General features: G+C 55.2%; 1 protein-coding gene across 3 annotated transcripts in view; it reads left to right on the forward strand.

Moving 5' to 3' along the window:
• The first annotated feature begins 3,302 nt into the window (after positions 1-3,302).
• Positions 3,303-20,386, forward strand: part of Cph (BCL11 transcription factor chronophage) — a 39,201-nt gene continuing 22,117 nt past the window's right edge. Inside the window, exons 1-2 of one of the 3 annotated variants that reach the window (XM_025307263.1) lie at positions 3,303-4,256; positions 4,412-5,159. In XM_025307263.1, coding sequence (XP_025163048.1) covers positions 5,123-5,159 — 37 coding nt within the window. In that variant the 5' untranslated portion in view covers positions 3,303-4,256; positions 4,412-5,122. Of the gene's footprint in view, positions 5,160-18,776; positions 19,623-20,386 lie in introns of those variants that run through there. The other 2 variants (XM_025307262.1, XM_025307261.1) reach the window with 2 other exon arrangements.

A 20,386-nucleotide genomic window follows, 5' to 3' on the forward strand; every position in this document is an offset into this window, starting at 1 on the left:
TTCGCCCGGTGTGGAAGGAAGAATTGCAGAAATATCTCATCAAATTATAATGATATAAAAGTGAGGCGCGCTCTCTGGTGCGGCTCTCGTCTGCAATCGGACCCTCCAAGATAGAAACCGTCGCGCCGCTATTTTTACATTCCGTCGAGATTCTTGTAAGAGACTTTCAAATTGCATCCGCCGGCGGACAGTTCAAAAAACCACGTGTCACGTCAAGTGTAAAATTCACTACAGTGACTGATAAAAAACAGAGAAAAGAAGGAAAAAGAAGAGGGAAATATCGATCGGAGCGACGACGTTCCTCCCCGGCCACGTTTTACGTTCTTTCCCAGATTGGTCGATCCAGATACGCCGGACAGGTCCACGGAACACTGTCCAGGAGACCGGGATCGCTCACGGCCTCCGCAGCAGATAATTTTTCGGGATTGTTAAAAGTCACTTCAGAACCTCCTCCCCGAGTAACAGGCCGAGGACGGGCCACGTCTGGAGCCTGGGAAACATTTTCGGCGCTCTCCTCTCTTCTGTCCTCCGCGCCGCTCAACTTGAGGAAAGTAGGAAGGAGACCGCCCTGCCCCGGCGGAAAATTAAAGGGCGCATCGTATCGCGTGGTCCGTCATTGTGGACCGGAGGTGAAGGGGAAGGAAAGAAAGAGAGCTAGAGAGGAAGAGAGAGAGAGAGAGAGAGAGAGAGAGAGAGAGAGAGAGAGGAGAAAGATGCGACGTTATATATGTAATACGTAAAATACACGGATGCGTAAGATACGTACTGGCGCGAGCTATACACACGCTTCCTTTGAAACTTCGAACTTCCTATCGCGACCACCGCTTCTCTTTGTAGACGGATGAACGTCTCGGATCCAGAATAATGCGAGACTCTCCGCCGCGTCCGTCTCTTTCCTTTCTACCCCCCTCCCATATCTCTTTCTCTTTTCTATGCGGATCCTCTCCTTCTCCTTCGCTAGCTCTCTCCCTCTCTCCATCTCTCTCTCTCTCTCTCTCTCTCTCTCTCTCTCTCTCTCTCTCTGTCTCTTTCTCTCGCCGTCCGTCTATCCTTGTTCCATTCCTTATCCCGTTTGCCTAGCCGCAGGATCGAGATCCTCCGACGAATAATCCCAGCGTGGAAAGATCCGCGTCGCGGATATCGATCCCACACACAGTAGAATGAGGGGGTTTTAGCCGCGGAATAATTAATGTGAGAGAGCAGGTACTCCTGTGTGCTCCTCCGCACTCCGCTTTCTCCGCGATTCGACGCTACGTGTTTACGGCGAGTTCGAGGGACGACGACGACGACGACGACGACGACGAGCGCGCATCGCTCCCGGTAAGATCGCTCCGTAAATGTGGTCGCGGCCGATGCATTTAGCAGCAGCGCGTCGCGCGACGCGCGGCGACGCTTTTTTAACAGTTGGAGAGCCCCGCTCTCGTAATGAAGCGGCATAACGGCCGCGAGAACCAAAGCGAAAGCGAAACAGTTTCGGGTGATATTAATTCGGACGCCGTAGAAAGTACCTGAATTTATCATCTTATCCGCATTATTTACTTATACCCGCGTTTTCCTCATTCATCTCACGTTCCTGCTTCAATGGCGATGTAGGAAGCGCGTCATGTTCCAACGATGCTTTAATTGCGACTCGGATTAATTAGTAACGAGAACGCACGAGATAGATCTGTTAATGCGCGCACTGTAGCCGAAGTCTTAATGTTCATAAAACTTCTCGCGACCGGTCGGAATAACTTGAAGCAATTTGTCACGCGCGACGAACATTGCGCCGTGGCCGCGGAGGGGAATCATCGATGTAACAAATGCGGAATGCGGCGAGACGATCAGCAACGAAAACTTGGCATCGCCCTCATATTAATACATATTAATACATTTGGGGATTATCGCGATAATTTAGGCACCTCAGCAGGTCAGCAGGTAATTACACCGGCGGCGCCACGAATTGCCGAAGACTTTGCTTGTATATTAATTTTTTACTCGTTCGCGTGTACAGAATGATTGACAAAAATGATAACAGAAAGTCTGTTTTCTCCAAGCATCAAGTGCGTCTTGTTCGCTCATTGTCGATGTTAACTCAACCTTCCACAGAACGTAAAGGTAAGTGTCATTGTGGCTCACTAACCAGAAGGCCTCGGTTGGCCGAGGACAGCGTCTGAAACACCTACGACGTGTTTCGACCATTCGAGTGACCGCACATCGGCCATTTGAGTCGTGGAGAACAAAAAGATAAAACCAAGTTAGCCGCGCCGAGACCGCGAGGCCGCGTGAGCTGCCTGCTGACCGATGGCTAGTCGCTGCGTCACCGGTCACCTTCGAGCACCCAACTTTGCTGGCCATTTTGACCGCTACAACCACGTCATGACCACCGAATTGCCTCCATGTGTTACATATCGTTGGAATCGTCGACTCGACGAGGAGACTCGAACGAACCCATTAATTCCCCGGTTCCATTTTCGCTCAGTTTTCAACATAGCCCTCTCTCTCTCTCTTCTCCGTGTATCGCGCAATATTACTCATGCCAGTTAAAAGAATTCAACAAAAACATCGGTTCAACGCACATCTTCCCCGTGTGCGCATCTCACACGCGGCTTCTCTCACGCCGGATGCAGGACCGTTGGCTCTCGCTCGTCCGTTGGAGCGCGTCGGAAAATCGTGTCCGCCGCGTTCTCGCGCCGCAGCGCGAAGGAAGGGTTGCGTTTTGGAAAAAGCGCGCCTTTCTCCCTCCACCCGCCACGGCGAAGGTACCCGCGAGACAAGAAGCCAGTCTCTCTCTCTCTCTCTCTCTCTCTCTCTCCCTCTCCTTCTCTCCCTCTAACTCTAACTCTCTTTCTCTCTCTCCTCGCGGGTATCTCTCCGCGATATGACGAGGACGGCCGACGCCGGGACACCGGAGTGTCGGTGAGCGAGAGGAGAGCTGGAAGGGAGAGGAGCGGATCGGAGAGGCCGACGATGGACGAGGAGAGACGAGCACGTGGAGCTGTGTGAGTGACTCCGTATGTGTACGTACGTTCCGCAGCGACCGCGCGAGTGGGAGGGAGAAAGAGAATGAGAGCAAAGCGGGGCACGGGAGGGTGTGGAGTAGGAGCGTGGCGAAGGGAGAGAAGGCGCGCGAGAGAGAGAGAGAGAGAGAGAGAGAGAGAGAGAGAGAAGGAGAGAAAGACAGAGAGAGAGAGAGAGAGAGAGAGAGAGAGAGAGAGAGAGAGAGAGAGAGAGAGAGGGGGAGAGAATTGCCCCCACCACGGGGGTGAAAACTACCCCGAGAGCGCGTGGGGTGTCCGGCCTCGGCGCCGAGGCGAACCGAGCGCCTCCGAAGTGAGCGCAGTGCCCGACACACACCAGGTCCCGCACGGCACGACTAGAGGCGCGCACAGTCCGGCACAGTCCACTCGGCGATACGACCCATGCTGGACCGTCGTCGCTCTGGTCCACGCCGGGCATCAGACATCCAACACCCGCGCCGTCAGGCCGCATCAGACGACGACAACAACAGTCCGCCGAGGCCGTACGTCGTCGACGACGCGATGTCGCACGCCGACGTCGCGTCACCGTGATCGCGCGTGGTCCAGCGACCGTGGGTGCTCCATGCTGACAGCTGATAATTAAAAATAGAGAAACGGAAAGGCGCGCGCGCGCGCGCGAGAGAGAGAGAGAGAGAGAGAGAGAGAGAGAGAGAGAAAGAGAGAGGTAGATAGATAGATAGAGGGACAGAAAGAGAGAAAGAAAGAAAGACGTCAAAGGTATCCGGAGGGATACCGCCAGGCGACGACGACGAGCGTCTCGGTGGTCCGGTTCATCGAACTCGCGCGAAACATCGCGCCGCGCGACTCTGCGGGACACTCGCGGCGCGACGAGACGCTTTTCGGACTTGTTTGTATCGCCCCCCTTTTCTTTCCCTCGTTACCGTCGCCGCATCGGCGGCTCGAGGCGAGGCAGCAGTGCGGAGCGAGTGGTCAACGGGGAACGTCTCGAGCCGTGGGACTTGCCGCGTTCACCGGCAGAACCGAGTGACTGCTGCTACTGTTACTTGTGAACTCTGTTGACCGCGGCGAGGAGGAGGACCCGCTGCGTCCGCGGTGTGACGAAGCACACCTCCGGTGTGCCTCGCCGCGTGTCGGTACATCTCGCGGAGGTGTCGCACTGGGAGATCGGCCGGCGGCGAGACGACGGCGGGACTACTGTCAATCGCGAAGGTGCCACCGTTCCCGGCGGACGGGCCCGCAAACATCGTCCCGCATCTGTGCGCGCGGACCGCTCCGGTCAGTTAGTCACTCACTCGCTCGCTCGTCCGTTCGTCCGTTCGTCCGTTCGTTCGTTCGTTCGTCCGTTCGTTCGTTCGTTCGTTCGTTCGTTCGTTCGTTCGTTTGTTCGCTCAGTCAGTCGATTCGTCCACCGTCTGTCTGTCTAATTACAGCGCTGATCGCTCGAGCCGAGTCGCGGTGCCGTATGTCGTGCGATTTCCTCACGGTGGTGAACGTGGCGCGGTCGACGAGTGCGACCGACGAGGAACATGAGGACCGACATTAGTTGACGAACAAGTGCGTCCAGGTTGCGGTGTGACCAAGTGCTCTACACCGACGTGTCGGATAGCGCACGTCCGGAGGCGCGAAGAAAGCGCGAACACGAGTCGCGTGACAGGACGGGACACGCGGTGTCCTCGTGAGGGAAGAGGAGAAGAGGGCAAAAGAGTGTCACGACACATACACACATACACACACACACACACACAAACACACACACACGGGAGATCGGATGGACTCTCTCGCGGGGGGTGAAAACGCGTGGTCGAGGTGAGAGGGAGGAGGGCGGAAGCGTGACGACGACGACGACGACGACGACGACGACGACGACGATCGTGATCGGGTTCTTTGTCCTGCTGTTCTGCTGCCGACGTGCGCTCGTCGCTTCCTCCTTCCTCATCTCGTCCCCGCGGATGTGATCCTGGAGCTCGGAAGACGACGATCGGTCCTTGGTCCACGGTCACGACGACCACGACGACAACAATAACAACTACTGCAATTGCAATTGCAACAACAATCCCCTTCCGTCCCGAACAGCCGGAGCTGAGACTCGTTCTCCAAGAAACAGTGCGACGCGACGAGGACCGAAGATCGCGAACGCCACCATGAGGATCAAAATGCCCGCGGTCAGGATCGCGCAAGGTGAGTGACGACAAAAAGTCGCATTCTCGCAAGACGACGCGCTTGCCCGTCGGCCGACACGAGACCTCAAGACCATCATCACTCTTGGTGTTTACGTTTCGCGAGAGCTCCGTTAGCCGAAAGCATCGTTAAGGGTATTGTAGAAGAGACCCGACACAGAGAGAAAGAGAGAATTTCTCTCCGGACACGTCCGCAATGATGATCGGTCACTTGTCGAATTGTTTTGAATTCAATTAGAACGAGGCGAAACGCTCGCGCGTCGCTACCGACGGTTGCAACCGTCGAAATGATTGAACGCGTGATTTCTCTCTCTCTCTCTCTCTCTCTCTCTCTCTCTCTCTCTCTCTTTCTCACACACATGCACACATACACACAGATCGCACCGCGAGTACGGGCGGGCAGAAAATCATGTGACAATGATTTAGAGTTTATGAGCGAGTTTATTGTCCCACGCGGTTGAGCGGAGCGACGAAGCAAGTTATTAAAATCGTCAAGCTTTGCCCACTTTTACGATGTTTTCCCCCTTCAGGTTCTCGTCGTCGTCGCTCTTTATCGCGTGTAATCGTGTGCGATTAAATACAATATTTGATAGTACATCGTCGAGGTTTCTGTCAATGAGGAACTCTGCTGGTTTCGAAGCGCTTGAGACGAGAGAGATTGGAGTGTCGGATTATTAATTAAAATTCTACCGCATCGTCGACAAATGCATGCCATTTCGATCAGTGATCTTGTCGACTTGTCGGTCAATCGGTTCGAATCTACCCGCGTTCGTTTCTTCCTGCGAGAAGCAGAATCGAGAGACGGAGATCAGCAGGATCTCTAGGATAATAATTCTCACAAAATCCATCGATAAACAACATCGACCCGACGACGAGAACTTCGTCGGATCGATTCTGCTTTTAAATCCCAACGAACCCGCCGTCCAAAACACAAACATTTGTTTGCCTGTGCGAGGAGTGTCTCTCTCTCTCTCTCTCTCTCTCTCTCTCTCTCTCTCTCTCTCTCTCTCTCTCTCTCTCTCTCTCTCTCTCTCTCTCTCTCTCTGTAATGCGATTGACGCGTATTATCGTGTACTTTTCACGCGCTGATCTTTCCTCTACGCTGTTAAGAAAAAAAAAAAGAGAAAAAGAATTCAACAATTACCGCGCGCCCGCGCGCGTATCGTTTATAAAGAGAATCGTGTCGAGGAGCCTCTCCACGGCTCGAGACCGCGCGGTGTCCCCACACTTTTCGCGCATTTGACATCTGTTGGCTTCTTTTACCAGAGTTTCGGTATTTACTCTGCGTATCAGTATTGACGAGGCAGCGTCGTTAATTAGGGACATAATCGCATGCAAGATCCGATCGATTTGTCGTCGCGACCCGCCCGACGCGACGATTCCACGTTTTCGCCGAGTGAACAGATGAAAACCAATCGCTCGCGCGCAGTTGTTAACCGCCGTCGACAAATCCGTGCCATTTGTAACGAGGAACTCTCGGCGATCATCGGCGGCCCGCAAATCCTTCCCGGTCGATCCGATCACGGATCGCCGTAAATCGTTTTCAATCGAGTCACGCAAGTCCGGCACGCTCCATTTCGATCCTAATCATTTTATATACGTCCCCAATTCTCTACCGTCGGCGTTGCGACGCGCGTACCACGTCGAAACAAGACGTGCGGCTAGGAGGAGAAGAGCGGAGAGAAACGACAAGGGTGGCCGACGCATGAGAGAGAAGCCCAGCTCGATATCTGCATTTCTCACGATTAATTCCCCGGCGAACGACGCTCACGGGGGGGATTCACGGAAAGAGATTGAATACGCTGGTCATAATGCAAGTTTTCCGCACCGATCTGGCACTCCGGTCGCGATCCGGTAATTAACTCTTCGCTTCCCTCGGCCAACTCGCGTCCGGATGAAGAGGGCAACCTGTCGATGAGGTGAGCGCGCGCGGCCGCTCCTCGTGGCGGCGCGACGAAAAAAGAGTGAAAAGGATCGGCGGTCGCGTGGCCGACGGAGAGAAGGTAAAAAAGCTACGAACGGCGCGAGAAAGTTAAGTGCGAGAGAGCGAAGGATAAGACGGGGGTAGAGGGAGAGTGAGAGGAAGAGAGAGAGGGAGAGGGAGGGGGAGAGAGAGAGAGAGAGAGAGTGTATGTGTGTGTGTGTGTGTATGTGTGAGTGAATGAATCAGGGGCGGAAGGAGAGGTCGAACGAGAGCGAAAGAGGGAAAAGAGGGATGGAAGGCCAACGTCTTCGGGTAACTCGTCGTCGGCTGAATTTTTAATTAGTTCGCGACAGCCCCCACCAAGCGAAGCTTGTGGAGGCGGCGAAGGTGGTGGAAAAGGAGATAGAGAGAAGGAGGAGATGGAGGTGGCGGTGGCGGCGGCGGCGGCGGCGGCGGCGACGACGGGGGAGGCGGAGGGAAAAGAGGAGGAGAAGAAGGTGGTAGTGCGGCGGAGGACGGGGTGGGTTAGGAAGGGCGGCATTGTCATGCGCGCGTTTTTCAGAGACTTTTCCACCCCCGCGGCTACTACCCCCCGTCGACACCACCCGCCTTCCCCGCGACTTCCCTGTGAAGCACCCCCTCGCCCCCACGGAGCACAGCAACGGCGGCGGCGACGGCGGCGGCGGCGGCGGTGGCGGCGGCGGCGGCGGCGACGGCGGCGGTAGCGACGCCGGCGACGACGGCGGCTCCGTTTTCTTAATTACAACTGCGATATTCTTTAGTTCGCGCGATGACGCCGCCGCGAAAAGATACCGGAATATTTCTCGGCACCGATTACCCCCTTGCGCGTCCCGATCATTCCTGTTGGCGGTTCCGGAAGCTTCATCATGGTCGCTGCGTCGTGGCCGATGAATCAATGGAGGAGACCATGTAGATCCGCGAGTGACGATCAATGACACGCGCTTCCACGCGGCTGCTGAGACACAGACAGACGGCACCGACGCAAAGAAGCATGATTGATCGATCGCTGTGATTACACACACACAGAGAAAGAGAGAGAGAGAGAGGGGGGGGAGGAGGGGAGGGGGGAGAAGAAACGACAATGTGGGTAATGCCGCGATTCTGCGATTTCGCCTATCTGCGGCGGACGACAGTGCCAGTGCCGGAAGATCGGAGGTACCTCCCTTGAAGTCCCCAGTCGAAGCTCCCAGTCGGCCAGTCGCTTTCATGACACGCACGTCCGGCGAAATTTCGAGTTCAATTTCCCCTTAACTCGTGCGATCGCAAACTGCCGGCGCATCCGCCCTCTCCCTCTCTTTCTCTCTCTTTCTTTCCGCCGGGCGGCGGTCACGAAATAAAAATGGCCATTTAACTAACTCATCTCGATCGATCGACGCCCGACTAAAGATGACACGCTTGATGATGACGGGCGGATGTGCGTCATTTCGGCGAATGACACCTCGTCGCACCGCCGCGGCTCGATACCGGCGGCACCGGCGGCGACGCTTGCGACCAGGTGAGTTCTCGTCGACGTCAAGTGCGACTCGAGTCTCTTTGGGAGTGAAATTTTCACACGGTCGGCGGACTGCTCGGCGCTGAGCGAGCCGATCGATCGATCGCCGAAGGATAGAGTGTTTTTCCGGGCGCCGCCCTTGCTCGATCGCGCTAATTAGCGGATTTCGTGGCCGCTGCTGAGCGTGCCGTCGCGTTCGCACGCGTCTTCAAGTCCGAGGCTTTAAATTCGTGTTTGCAAACCCGGGATTATCCTCTTCCTCGAAGCGATGTGTACATTGGCTGCTTACGCCTCGATTACCTGCTCGCTCTCTCTCTCTCTCTCTCTCCTCTCTCTCTCTCTCTCAGTGTTCTCTCTCCTACGTACGTACATGGATCGGCGTCGGTAAATGGTCCACGTATTTACTTGCGTGCATCGAACGGCAAATACGTCCCATCGTGCGATCAGTTTCCCATTCATAACCGCGTGCTGTGCAAAAGCGGCACGGGAGCGTTTACCGATTTCTTCTCACCTTCCGACACCGGGGCGAGCACTTTCTCGCTTCGTCGATGCTCAACGTCAGCGCTTCGAGACACGTCGAGAGAGAATCGTCGGTGATTACTTCGTGGCGTAAATGTCGCGGAGATCGCCGAAAGAGCACGCTAGTACACGGAATCCGATAAAATTCTCGGAATAAATGCCTCTCCCGTGCGCAGCCACGGCGCGGGAAATCATCTACGAGCGTTTGAGGCGGACGACGGCCGCTTGATTTTGCTTTCGGACGATTCCGCCGGTGATGAAATAGACGCGACACGACACGACGACGCTTGGAGGAAAATTAATAACGTCGATAAGGCGAACGATATTAATGGGGAATTTACGGTTCGGAGGGGAAAATCGCGCCGTTCCTTGCTAGTCCGCGCGCGCGGGGCAACCTCGAGAGGTAGGAGAGGAGAAGAAAGCGACCGCGCGCGCGCTCGTGCATCGACGTGCGGACGTGCGACGCTCACGCGATAATTATCGCGCTCGCAGCAAACCGCGAAACACGAATGGGCGGCGAGTGCGTGGTCAGTTTAATAACCTTTCGACGATGAATGACTATGCGGGCTGGTCAGTTAACTGATCATTCGGCCTTTAAAGGTTAGCACCGTTGAAGGCACTTACGGCGCTGTCGCGCGACCCGGAGATTATCCGGAATACCTACGAGCGTCGTATTGACTGGGAGACATTGTGCGCGGTTATCGCGCGCCGAGACAAAGACAAAACGCGTGAACGGCGAGTGATTTACGGCGTTAGATCGCGGCGATGTCTTGTAATTCAGAATTTGCGCACAAAAGTCGCGCGATAAATATGAAAGATGGCCTTAACATTTCCCTCGCCGCGCGCGCGCGCGCGCGCGCGCGGCGTCAGCGGCCGTATATAATTTCGCATCCAGAAGTACGTCGCGCTGATAACGTTGTCGGCGTTCGAGAAATGTCACGAATGCAAATACACGATACAAAAAGATCCGTATGCGCGCGCACGCGCACGCGCGTTATCGCCCGGTCGGTTAGCGCGTAACACTCGAGGTATTAACGTACGTCCTTTGCATCGACCAGGCGCGAGCGGGCGTTTCTTCAAACGCGTCGTCTTTCGGAGAAAAACTTGCAGCCGTGGAGTGCACGACTCTCGGCAAATTGAAACGCGACGTTCCGTCGTAGCTGCCACGAGACGTCTTCTGCACGTCCTCGCGTCCATTGTGCACGAGCAGGATATCCCGGCAAACAGTTTCGCTCATGTCGCACACACCGTTCCGTCGATCGAACACGCGGATACGAGTGCGCTAAGAACGAGAGAGAGAGAGAGAGAGAGAGAGAGAGAGAGAGAAAAAGAGCGCGATGCGAATTAATAGTCGCGCGTTTGTTAATCGAGGCGTTCTCCTTTTCTCGCGACGCCGCGCCGCCGCGACAAAGCTTAATAGAACGCAATTACAGCCGCTGACCCCGGCGGAGGATTTTCTTGCGCGGCCGATATCTAGTCTCGAGATACTCTCTCCGGCAACGTTATTTAGCAAACAGAGCGCTAAAGCTTCGCCCCCCTCCGCCGGCACGTGCGCGGCATATGCGCCTTTTGCATACGGCGTGCGCGTTGAATATTGTCTTTGATGCGGCCCGTCAGAAGCCCTTCTCCCCTTCGCGCCTCTCCTTTCCCTCCGCCAACCTCCTCCTCCTCCTCCTCCTCCTCCTCCTCCTCCTCGTTCTCTTGCTCCACAGCTCCGTCCTCTCTTTTCGCTTCTCCGACTCGTCTCTTCGGCGCGCTCCTCGGCCAAAAAAACCGCTTTGATTTGATTTCCTAGATTAACCTTTGGGGCGCCGGGCGCGTGGCGAACCCTTTCCTCCGGACTTGTCTTCTCGCGCGCGCGTGCCCCTCTTAGTCATCTCTTTCCTTCGCTCTCGCTGTCCTTCGCCTTCGCCCGGGTCCAGCACGCGACCAGGTAAAGCGAAGGGACCGCCGAAAAAAGCTCGTGAGCGCGCGTCTGCGGCGAAGACGCGTGCGGTTGTCGAGCGCGGTGTATTCTCACTCGCGACGAGGCGACGAGACACGTCGATATTTGGGGGATACGATGCTTTCTCGGTCGTACGAATCACGCTTTCCAAATTGGAGATGATGCTCGACACCGACGACTTTAATGTCGCCCGATTGGTGCCGCAACTTGATTGGCCATGTAACGCGATATCGATTTCATAAAGGGAGATTGCACAGAGTTGTTGCTCGAGAGCGCATTGATTTATTCATGATTACCATGTCGATATCACGCAATGTTGATGCGCACGATATTCTTGGCAATTTGTTTCCACTGGCAAATCCATGTGGCCAGTCGGGGAAGAGAGAGAGAGAGAGAGAGAGAGAGAGAGAGAGAGAGAGAGAGAGAGAGAGAGAAAGAGAAAGCAAGCGTGAGGTAACAATTATATTTCGATTAACGTTCCCGTTTTGCGAGTTTCGACTATCTCGACTAAAGCGACGGAAAAGTCAGCACAGTCTCGATGTCCCGCGGAAATGGAATAAAACAGACTCAACCGATCGCTAACGAAGTCAACTCGGCTGTTTCACACCGTGTTAATCAGCCCTTAAATATACCCGGGAAGAAGCAGAGGCAATGGAGGGGGCAGGAGCGGGATAAGAAGCTGCGACCTCTGATACTGATCCCGAGCGCCGATAAAGTCACAGAACAAAACGGGGATTACACACGGGGGGGGGAGGGCGGACATTAATTACTCATCGGACTCTCCTTCAATCCAGCCCTACAGAGGACCGACGCCAGGGCAGACAACGTCGATAGAGTTCCTCCACGTCTTTGCCGAACTCGGCAACGGGGCTGTATATCGTCCATCCAATCTGCCGGTCGGGCAATTTCAGCTGAAATACGATGTCGTCTGGTTCGTTCGCGAGGTTCGTCGAACCGGCTTATTGGCCTCGGCGATACAACCCTTAAAAAGGGTTTAAGATCGCGAAACCGCGAGCGAATAGCCATCCCTTTGCGCGACGAATGTCGCGCGAATAGCACGCCGGAAAATTACAGTCAATTTCCCGAGGCCTCGCGTCGCGGCGATCGTCGTTAGATATTCACGCGATAATCAAAGATCGCTTCAGCTCGCTAAGAACTTCGACCTCAGTTTCATTCTCCGGTGACATGTCCATCAGAACGAAAAATAAGCCGCGTTCACACCGAGAGAGAGAGAGAGAGAGAGAGAGAGAGAGAGAGAGAGAGAGAGAGAGAGAGAAAGAGAGTTCAGACACTGAATAGGTCAAGAAGAAAGAAAGACGGAAAGAAGAGAGGGAGAAAGAGAGATGTAATTTTCAACAACGGACCGCAGATAATTCCCTGTTTACCGTCCCGACGTCGCCGTAAGCGAAAATATTTTGCCCCCGCAAATGGCGACTCTATAGAGGCAGAATAGACCTCCGCGGAGGATTGGGTCGTTTTGACTTTTATTCAAGATAATGGATTTACAAGCGCGCGCCCAACGGTGACCGCCGGTGGTCTCCCCGGGGAAGGACGAGAGGGACGGACGCGCCCGAAGAGAAGCAGCGCGTTGCCGGTATCGAGTTGCACTCGTAAATAAGAAGACGAACGGTGGTCCGTTCTTGGCTCTCGTAAGCCGGGCGCTACGTTGTCCGAGCGACGAGGCGCTGCGAGGAAAATTTATGTTGTTTGCAGTGTCGGTTTCCCGCTCCATTGTCCACCATTGTCCGAGACCCTCCTTCCAAGGTGTGAACACCTTTCGGAACCTAATCTGTCGCTATTATAACACGCTTTGTCGGCCGTTCACTTGTCGCGTCGCGAGAGAAGGGAGGGAGATACAGCGACTCTCCATCGGCTACCTGACCAAGGGTCACTTCGACGCGCCTCCTTCCACTCGCAAGGTGACTGTCGCCCGGCCGGCTGAGACGATCATCGACACGACACCTCGCAGCTTACCTGACGAGGGTCACTCCGGCTCGCTTCCCTTCGCGTGAGAAGTGAAGGAACCTGACCCGACCGGGTCACAAGTGTATCTGTCACCGAGACGGAATCTAATTACAATTATTCGTCTCTCGTCACAGTCTCCCGTCGAACATTGACCGCGCGTTCCGCAACTAGTTCGATGACGATGAGATCCTACGCGTCTGTAGAATGATTTTCACAGTCAACGACCTATTTCGGTTCGATAATGATCATTTTTGCGCATACCAAGTGAGTACTGCTAGAAGAATCTACTGAACAAGAGTCAACGGCTGCAAGTCCGCCAAAGATTTACAATAGAACGCCAAGACGAGCCAGCTCTTGGGGGCTTCCCTTCTTCTCTCTCTCTCTCTCTCTCTCTCTCTCTCTCTCTCTCTCTCTCTCTCTCGTGGCCACCCGTTATAATCTAATCCTCCACGACCGGCGCGCGTATGTAAACCACGTGGTGCCGTATACGCGACGGCTCGCGGCATTCTATAAATACGACGCGTTGGAGACCAAGTTCAGGGGAATAGGGAGGAACGCGGTGCTTTTAGATATTCCCTTGGACTCGTCGTGTCGGCTTCGAGGTTGGATCTAGTTATGCGCGCTTCTCTTCTCTTCTCTTCTCGCCTTCGGCCCGGCGCGGCGGCGTGCGCGCGCGATCGTTGCCCCGTCGTCGGAAACTTCGACCAGGGAGGCTGCTACTTTCCCGTTTCTTAATGGGAACACTCGGGGCGCGCTCGGAAACACCGGAAGCGCGTAATTAAAAGGGAAGAAAAAGGATCCCCCGTCCTCCGCGTGTAATGGCCGCGTCCTTGAAGATTACTTTTCACGCGACGTGGCGCACGTTCGATACCTGGCGGGTTCGTTGCCTCCCGGTTACGTCGGCGGGACCTTGAGGAAGTCGTATTTACCGAGGAAGTGTCTGAAACAACCGAGTTTCTCCGAAACTGTCCCCACGCTCTTAATGTCTCCGCGCTATGAGCTCGCTATAAGGAAACGACGCGATGGGGTTGCTCCGAGTTAGAATTGACTCTTTGTCCCGTGTGCAGTCGCTCGGTAGTCATGCCGATAAGCGTCCTTTAGTTCGATCCCTTCGATGTTACGATATTTTTATCGTGCATCACCACTGGAACTTACCGTGTCGGCCAAGCCGTCGAGTATTCTTCGAAGCACGTTTCGCGCGGAATCTCGTTCGCGTCTGTTAAACGCACCGATCGTCATCGATCGTCACATCGTCAGATTTGTAAAAAAGAACACAACTTGCCGGCAAGTTGTACTACAAAGAACTCGCTGGTATTGTTCACATTTCTATCGCGAGTGGATGAATGCACGAGGTTCAATCTTGCGGAAGGCCATAGTTAGAAATTACACCGTGGAATGTTGCAACGTCGAAACTCCGCCGACCTACGACGCGAGGAGTATCCGGTTAAAGCAGGAAGGGGAAGTGACGCCGCGTCGAACGCGATTTTCGGGTCGACGGGCCGGCTCGGATATTTGCTTTAACGAGGCGATAATGGGCGGCATAAAAGAGCGCCGCGTTGGTCAAAAAGACGAGGCCGAGGCGAGACGGCGAAACAAAAGGCGACGCGAGAAATCACGTCCGGCCATTGCTCGTGGCGCGGCTCGAAGGCGGCGTAAAACATGGAAAAAGCCGGCAGCTTTGAAACGCGAGGGCCCTCCATTGGTCGCGAGGCACAGAATCGCCCGGCGGGGTTCTCGATTTTTCTCCTAAGCCTGATCGGGACGCGGCAGCGCGAAGGACTGGCCGAGGAGAGTCCATTGTTGCGGCCACCGGACCAATTGCGAGGCGGGTCGGCAGGGGGCTCCGCGATGGGACGCGATGGAATCGCTGTTATGAAAAAAAAAAAAAAAAAAAAGAGAGAGAGAAGAAAACGAGTCCGGGGTCATAATTTCTTGCACGTTTACGCTCCCGACGCGCGGAAACGACAATGGCCGCGGCGCGTTACGCGCTAACGGGCTCGCGACGACGAGTGATTGCGATTAATAGTTCGCGTCGATGCCGATCAAAGGCTCTTTCGGGGTGAATTTACGTCGGCGCACGACGCCCCCGCCGATCAATTTGGACGACGCGCGAACGAGCGAACGAAGCCCGCCGCGTATACTCGCAGATGCTGCCAAACGAGGGGATAAAAAATAGCGCGAAGAGGACGCGGCCCAGACGCTCGAGGGCTACTCTTGTCAGGGGTCTCGAGGGTTTAACACATCTCGGAGTGAACTCGATATCGCTGCGGTGCGCTAACACGCAGAATACATAATGGTTTTGATCCGGTGCTACGCCGCGGAAAGTTGGGAACAAAATGTTCGGCGGTGTCGGCGGCGGTGGCGGCGGCGGCGACGGCAGCAGCGGCGACGGCGACGGCGGCGACGGCGGCGGCGGCGGCGGCGGCGCGAAGTGTCGAGCCGCGAATGAATCTGTCACTTGGCGAATCGCGCGCGGCGCGTCAGCATGAACGCGGCGGGCGGGCGGGCGGGCGCGCGCAACTACCGTGTGACACCGCACAATTCGAAAATTACGACGACGAGGGCTTAGCGGGCGGCGAGCAACGCACGCATTAATTCGCGCCCGAGAAAACTCGCGTGATCGTTAATTATTTTGCGTGACACGTTTCGGCACTTCGCGCGTTGTCAAAAGTTCGCATTCGGATGTTTTGCGCGGTGTAGTCGCGCGGAGTTTCGTCGCGGGCGTCGTTGTCGCGGGGTCGGCAAGGGAAAGGCGGGGGCAGGAGAGGGAGGGAGGTAGAACGTTTTGAATAATGTAACAACGAAGCCCCGGAGTCTGCCTGCCTTCCACACCCCCCTCCTCGTCCCACGTTCCCCTCGCCCGCCGCCTCGCCCCCCTCTTTCCTCTCTTTACCGCGGAACTTTCTAATTAACCGGCAAGTGCGAGAGAGAAAGGAGACGCGGGAGGGAAAAGGGCAGAGAAACCGCGATGTGCCGGACAATACAAAGCCGCCAAGCGCGGCTTTACGCTTTGCGTTTCGTCGCGTTTCCCATTGGCGATCCTCGTTGTTGCCGCTGCTGGGTTGCCCGCCGTTTGTTTTTCCGTCATTGTCGGGCGACGCTGGGCCGACATGGAAGCAAACCACCAGCGCGCAATGGTTCCATCATCATTGGACGAAAAACCGACGCGTGTCCGCGGTGCCCGCTGTGTGAATGGGGTTATATCGCGACAACGCGCGCGGCAAGCCTGTCGGCATTTCCACGACACATTGTCTTGCGGCCGCTCGCGATCGCACAAAGAAGATCGAATCGATATCGCTTTTTCTTGGTGTCGGGATTGACGCTTTGAGGGAGCCCGGTTGTTCGCTACAAAACGCGCGTAAAACCGGATCATGGTTAACAATGCGCAGCGTTCCCATAAAATCGACGAAAGTCTAATTAAAAAGAGAAAAGCCTGTGTGTTTGCGAAAAAAAAAAAAAAATGCGGCCATTCTGTACTCGCTTGTAAATTTGGGTTCAGGATTTTTCTTTGTCCTTTCAATTAAATAACCAGATGTATATCTGTCCGCGATGCTAAAAAGTGGTCGCGTCAAATCTCGTTCTCGCGATCGAACGAAACGGACAATTCCTTCGCCGGTGAATCTAGCGCGAAGTTAATTCGCCTGTAATTAACTCGGTGTCTCAATTTTGAAACCGAAACCGCGCGGAACTTTTCCGTTCCGTATCGCCGCTCGTCTTCCCACGTCGTCCGCCGTAACGCGCGCGCAGTTGTGAAAACGATCGCGCCGGCGATTGGAGACGCGACGACGACGACGACGACGACGACGACAACGACGACGACGACGACGACGACGACGACGACGACGACTACGACAATGTTCCCAGGAGTCCACGAAGATGCGAGAAACGTCGAAGCCGAGTCTCACGAAAGGTGAAACGCGCCGCTGCGTCGTGCCACGCTAAAGGCCACGCATGACCATGCACGCCTGAGAAATACTCTGGAAAACATGACGGGGGCACGACAGGACGCCCACGACCAGCCGGAACGTCCTGCGAGTGTCCAAGCCCGCTGCTCGCTCCACTCCCGCTGTCTACGTCGGCTGCGGGACGCGCAGCTGGACGGACGGATGGGTTCTTCGCGAGAGAGTTCTTCATAACTGTGTATGCCCACACGATTTATTCCGATGAAAAATCGGGAAAGGGGTTTCTTCTCTCTTCTCTCCTTCCCGTGAAAAGAGCGCAATTGAAAGGGACACAGGTCAACTCTCTCTCTAGGACCTGTTTTGGCCGTTTTCTCAATGGACAATGTCCTGCCGCCGGCCTGACAAAGGGCGACCCGGGTCTCGAGATCCTCCCACGATACGCATGTGGAGCGACGATCGCGCGAGTGCGGGAGTGAGACGGCGGGAGAGCCGGCGAGACGAGCGAGACGGCCTGTACCCCATTCAGAATCCGTGAGAACCAGATTTCATATTTCTCATAACCGCCTGGCCGAGAGAGGCGAGGAACAGTGGAACGCGGTTTTCTAGCGGCTCCGATCTCCCCGGGGCCTTTCTGATACCCAAAGTGGTCACTGATTTCACCCGTTTGTTCGCCAGGCATTCCCGCGGCTGCAGTCTGTGAGATCGGCCTGATATTTCGGCCGCCGGCCCGCCGAGGTGCTCCACTTTCCGCCAGCTCGGGAGCGCTGCTCTTCGGGAATTCGTGCGATTTATTGGACGCGGAAGCGGAGTTTCCCGCGGATGAATCACGTCGCCGGCGGCCGGCTGCGAGCTGCGAGCTGCGAGCTACGAGCGAGCGAGCGAGCGAGCGAGCGAGCGCGCCCCGGTGTTATTATTAAAGCCCAGTTACACGTTTAGCGGGCGACCTATCAGTCGTCGAATTAATCACGCGATCGTTCATGCGATCTATATTCTAAGGCACCCGTGAGATGTAAGGGACCGTCGTTCGAGACGGTCGAGAGTAATTTCGGCTACGCTTACGGGAAGGTGATTAGCGCCGGCTCGGTCGTAATGGTTTGCGCGTACCGTCGTCTTTTGCGTGAAATAAGCTTGCGGCGGGATTACATTCGCACGCGCGTCGTATCTTGAAAGAAATTCTCCACTTTTACAACGGAGCGTTTGATATTTTGTGCGGCGCTGATGAAATATGTAGAACCGCGTGGGGTAATCCACGAAGAAAGCAACAAACACTTCCTGGACCTCCGGTCTTCCCGGTCTTTCGCTTGTGATGACTGTTGTTCTCAAGAACGAGATTATCCACAACAAAATAAAATGTGCACCGAAGCAGTCTCGCGTTGTGTCCGATATTTTACAGTATTTACGAGACGGGCTCTGCTCGGGCGCTGTTCAGAGCCAAAAATGTCGTGTGCAGTCATTTCATTTAAACATCGCTCTTCTCCAAATACACACGAGATTAACAACCTTAACATTTACGAGACATTTACGAGAGCTAATCACCGATAATGTTTCCGTACAATTCGACCGTTTAGAAGACTACCTGCGGTCAAGCAGTACACAAACGCACCCTCGCTCTTCGGGGCGAGGTCAATGACGGCGTAAAAAAAAAAAAAGAACGCTCGATCTCTGTTTCGCTTGAAAAGCAAAGACCCGTTAGAGGTACCGTTCGCGATATCGAGGGCACGAAGGGAGTCTCTTGGATCGAAAAAGACGGCCAAAGAAATTGGAGGAAACCGACGAAAAAAAAATCGATCCGATTGTGAGAGAACAGGGTCGATGGACCCGAAGAGAGAGAGAGAGAGAGAGGGAGAGAGAGAGAGAGAGGGAGAGAGAGAGGGAGAGAGAGAGAGAGACCTTTACCCCTGGCTCGTCTCGAATCCAGCCCGCTCGCAAACGGGTTCGTTTTTCTCGTCGGTCTTGTTTTTTTCACGACGCGCGTATGTACGCGAGATACGACAGGCCGGAGAGGGCCCGTAAGGATGAAAAACCAGCGCTACGCGGAGCCTGGCGCCATTTTGGCTCTTTTATACGTACACGTAGACGCGTCTCGGTCACGTCGAGCAGAACGAAACGCACGGTGGTGGTGGGACACGTTGGGGTTAAAACTCGAAAAACTTCGCTACCCCATGAGGAAAAGCCAACGAGGCGAAGGGTTTCCGAAGGGAGAGGAGACCGGTGGAAAGAAGGCAGAGAGGAAAAGGAGAGAGAAGGAGAGGAAGGGAGAGGAAGAGTGCGCGCGCGAGAGGACGACGAGGACATAAAGTGGGGGTTTCGTATAAAAATCGCCCCCTCTACCGGCACACATGCCGGTAGGTCCTTTCTATTCTTCTGATATCCTGTCGGGGCCCTTGGCCCTATACGCGCCCCGATGCCTCCAGTCAGCATCCGAACATGGACGAAACCAGATCTCGAGCATCTCGGCGATGAGCATCGATTCGCGTTCGCCGCATATCAAACGAGAGCGCCGTTGTGTCGCGAGGACGAAGGGCCCCGCCGGGACGGCGTTTCCGCGCCGCGTCGCGTCCGCTCGGTTTCGCGATCGCGCGATCCATCCCCGCGATCGATCCCGCCAGTGAGTTCGATGCCGACGGGAGCGTCACCCGCGTGGATCCGAGAGTACGCAGTAATCGGAGCAGGCCGGCCAGCAATGGCGCACAAAGGTAATTATAGCCGTTACAGGCGAGGAGTCACGGGGGAGCTTTTTTCAGCGAGTGCTGATATCTCTCTTATCAGCTGCTGTTTGCGAAAGATGCAAATACGACGGCGATAAGCGGATACTACCGACTCGGAGCTCGCACGAAATTATACGCGTATGATTTTCTCTACCGACCTACCGGACGATTTGGGCGCGGGGAGGGGAGCACAACCCCCCCCCCGGGAGTGGAGGTGATTTCGACTGTCACTCGACGGCGGTCGAAATTTCAATCTCGATCCTATCAATATCCGAGGCAAATCCGCAGGATCGTTACGCTGCCGCGCTTCGAACCAATCGCAAGGAAGAAGCACCAGGACGGCAATGAGGGAACCGCCTTATCTTACCGATGTATCGAATTATACGCACGCTAACAACCAGTCACCCTGAAGAACCAATCGCGTTCGAGCATACCCGAAAAAAACGTCTCGCCCGCGCCGGTAAATGACGCGACGACATTCTATTATGGATAAGGCGATATTTGTGATCGCGTCACGGATCTGTCCATCTCGTCGTGTGTCGATACGGACGTGCGCCGGGAATTTATCCGTTTCCCGATCGGTTTCTATACTTTGCCGAGATCGGTAGCTGCGACGTACGCCTCGGCGGCGACGGCGACGACGACGACGACGGCAGCGGCGGCGGCGGCGGCGGCAGCGGCGGTGGCGGCGTCCGATGCCTCCTCGGTCGGCGGAGGAAATTGCCGCGACCCAATACTAATGGATAATGGAA

This window comes from Harpegnathos saltator, unplaced genomic scaffold (assembly GCF_003227715.2).
Source record: "Harpegnathos saltator strain DR-91 unplaced genomic scaffold, Hsal_v8.6 scaffold844, whole genome shotgun sequence".
In the NCBI taxonomy this organism is placed as follows: Eukaryota; Metazoa; Arthropoda; class Insecta; order Hymenoptera; family Formicidae; genus Harpegnathos; species Harpegnathos saltator.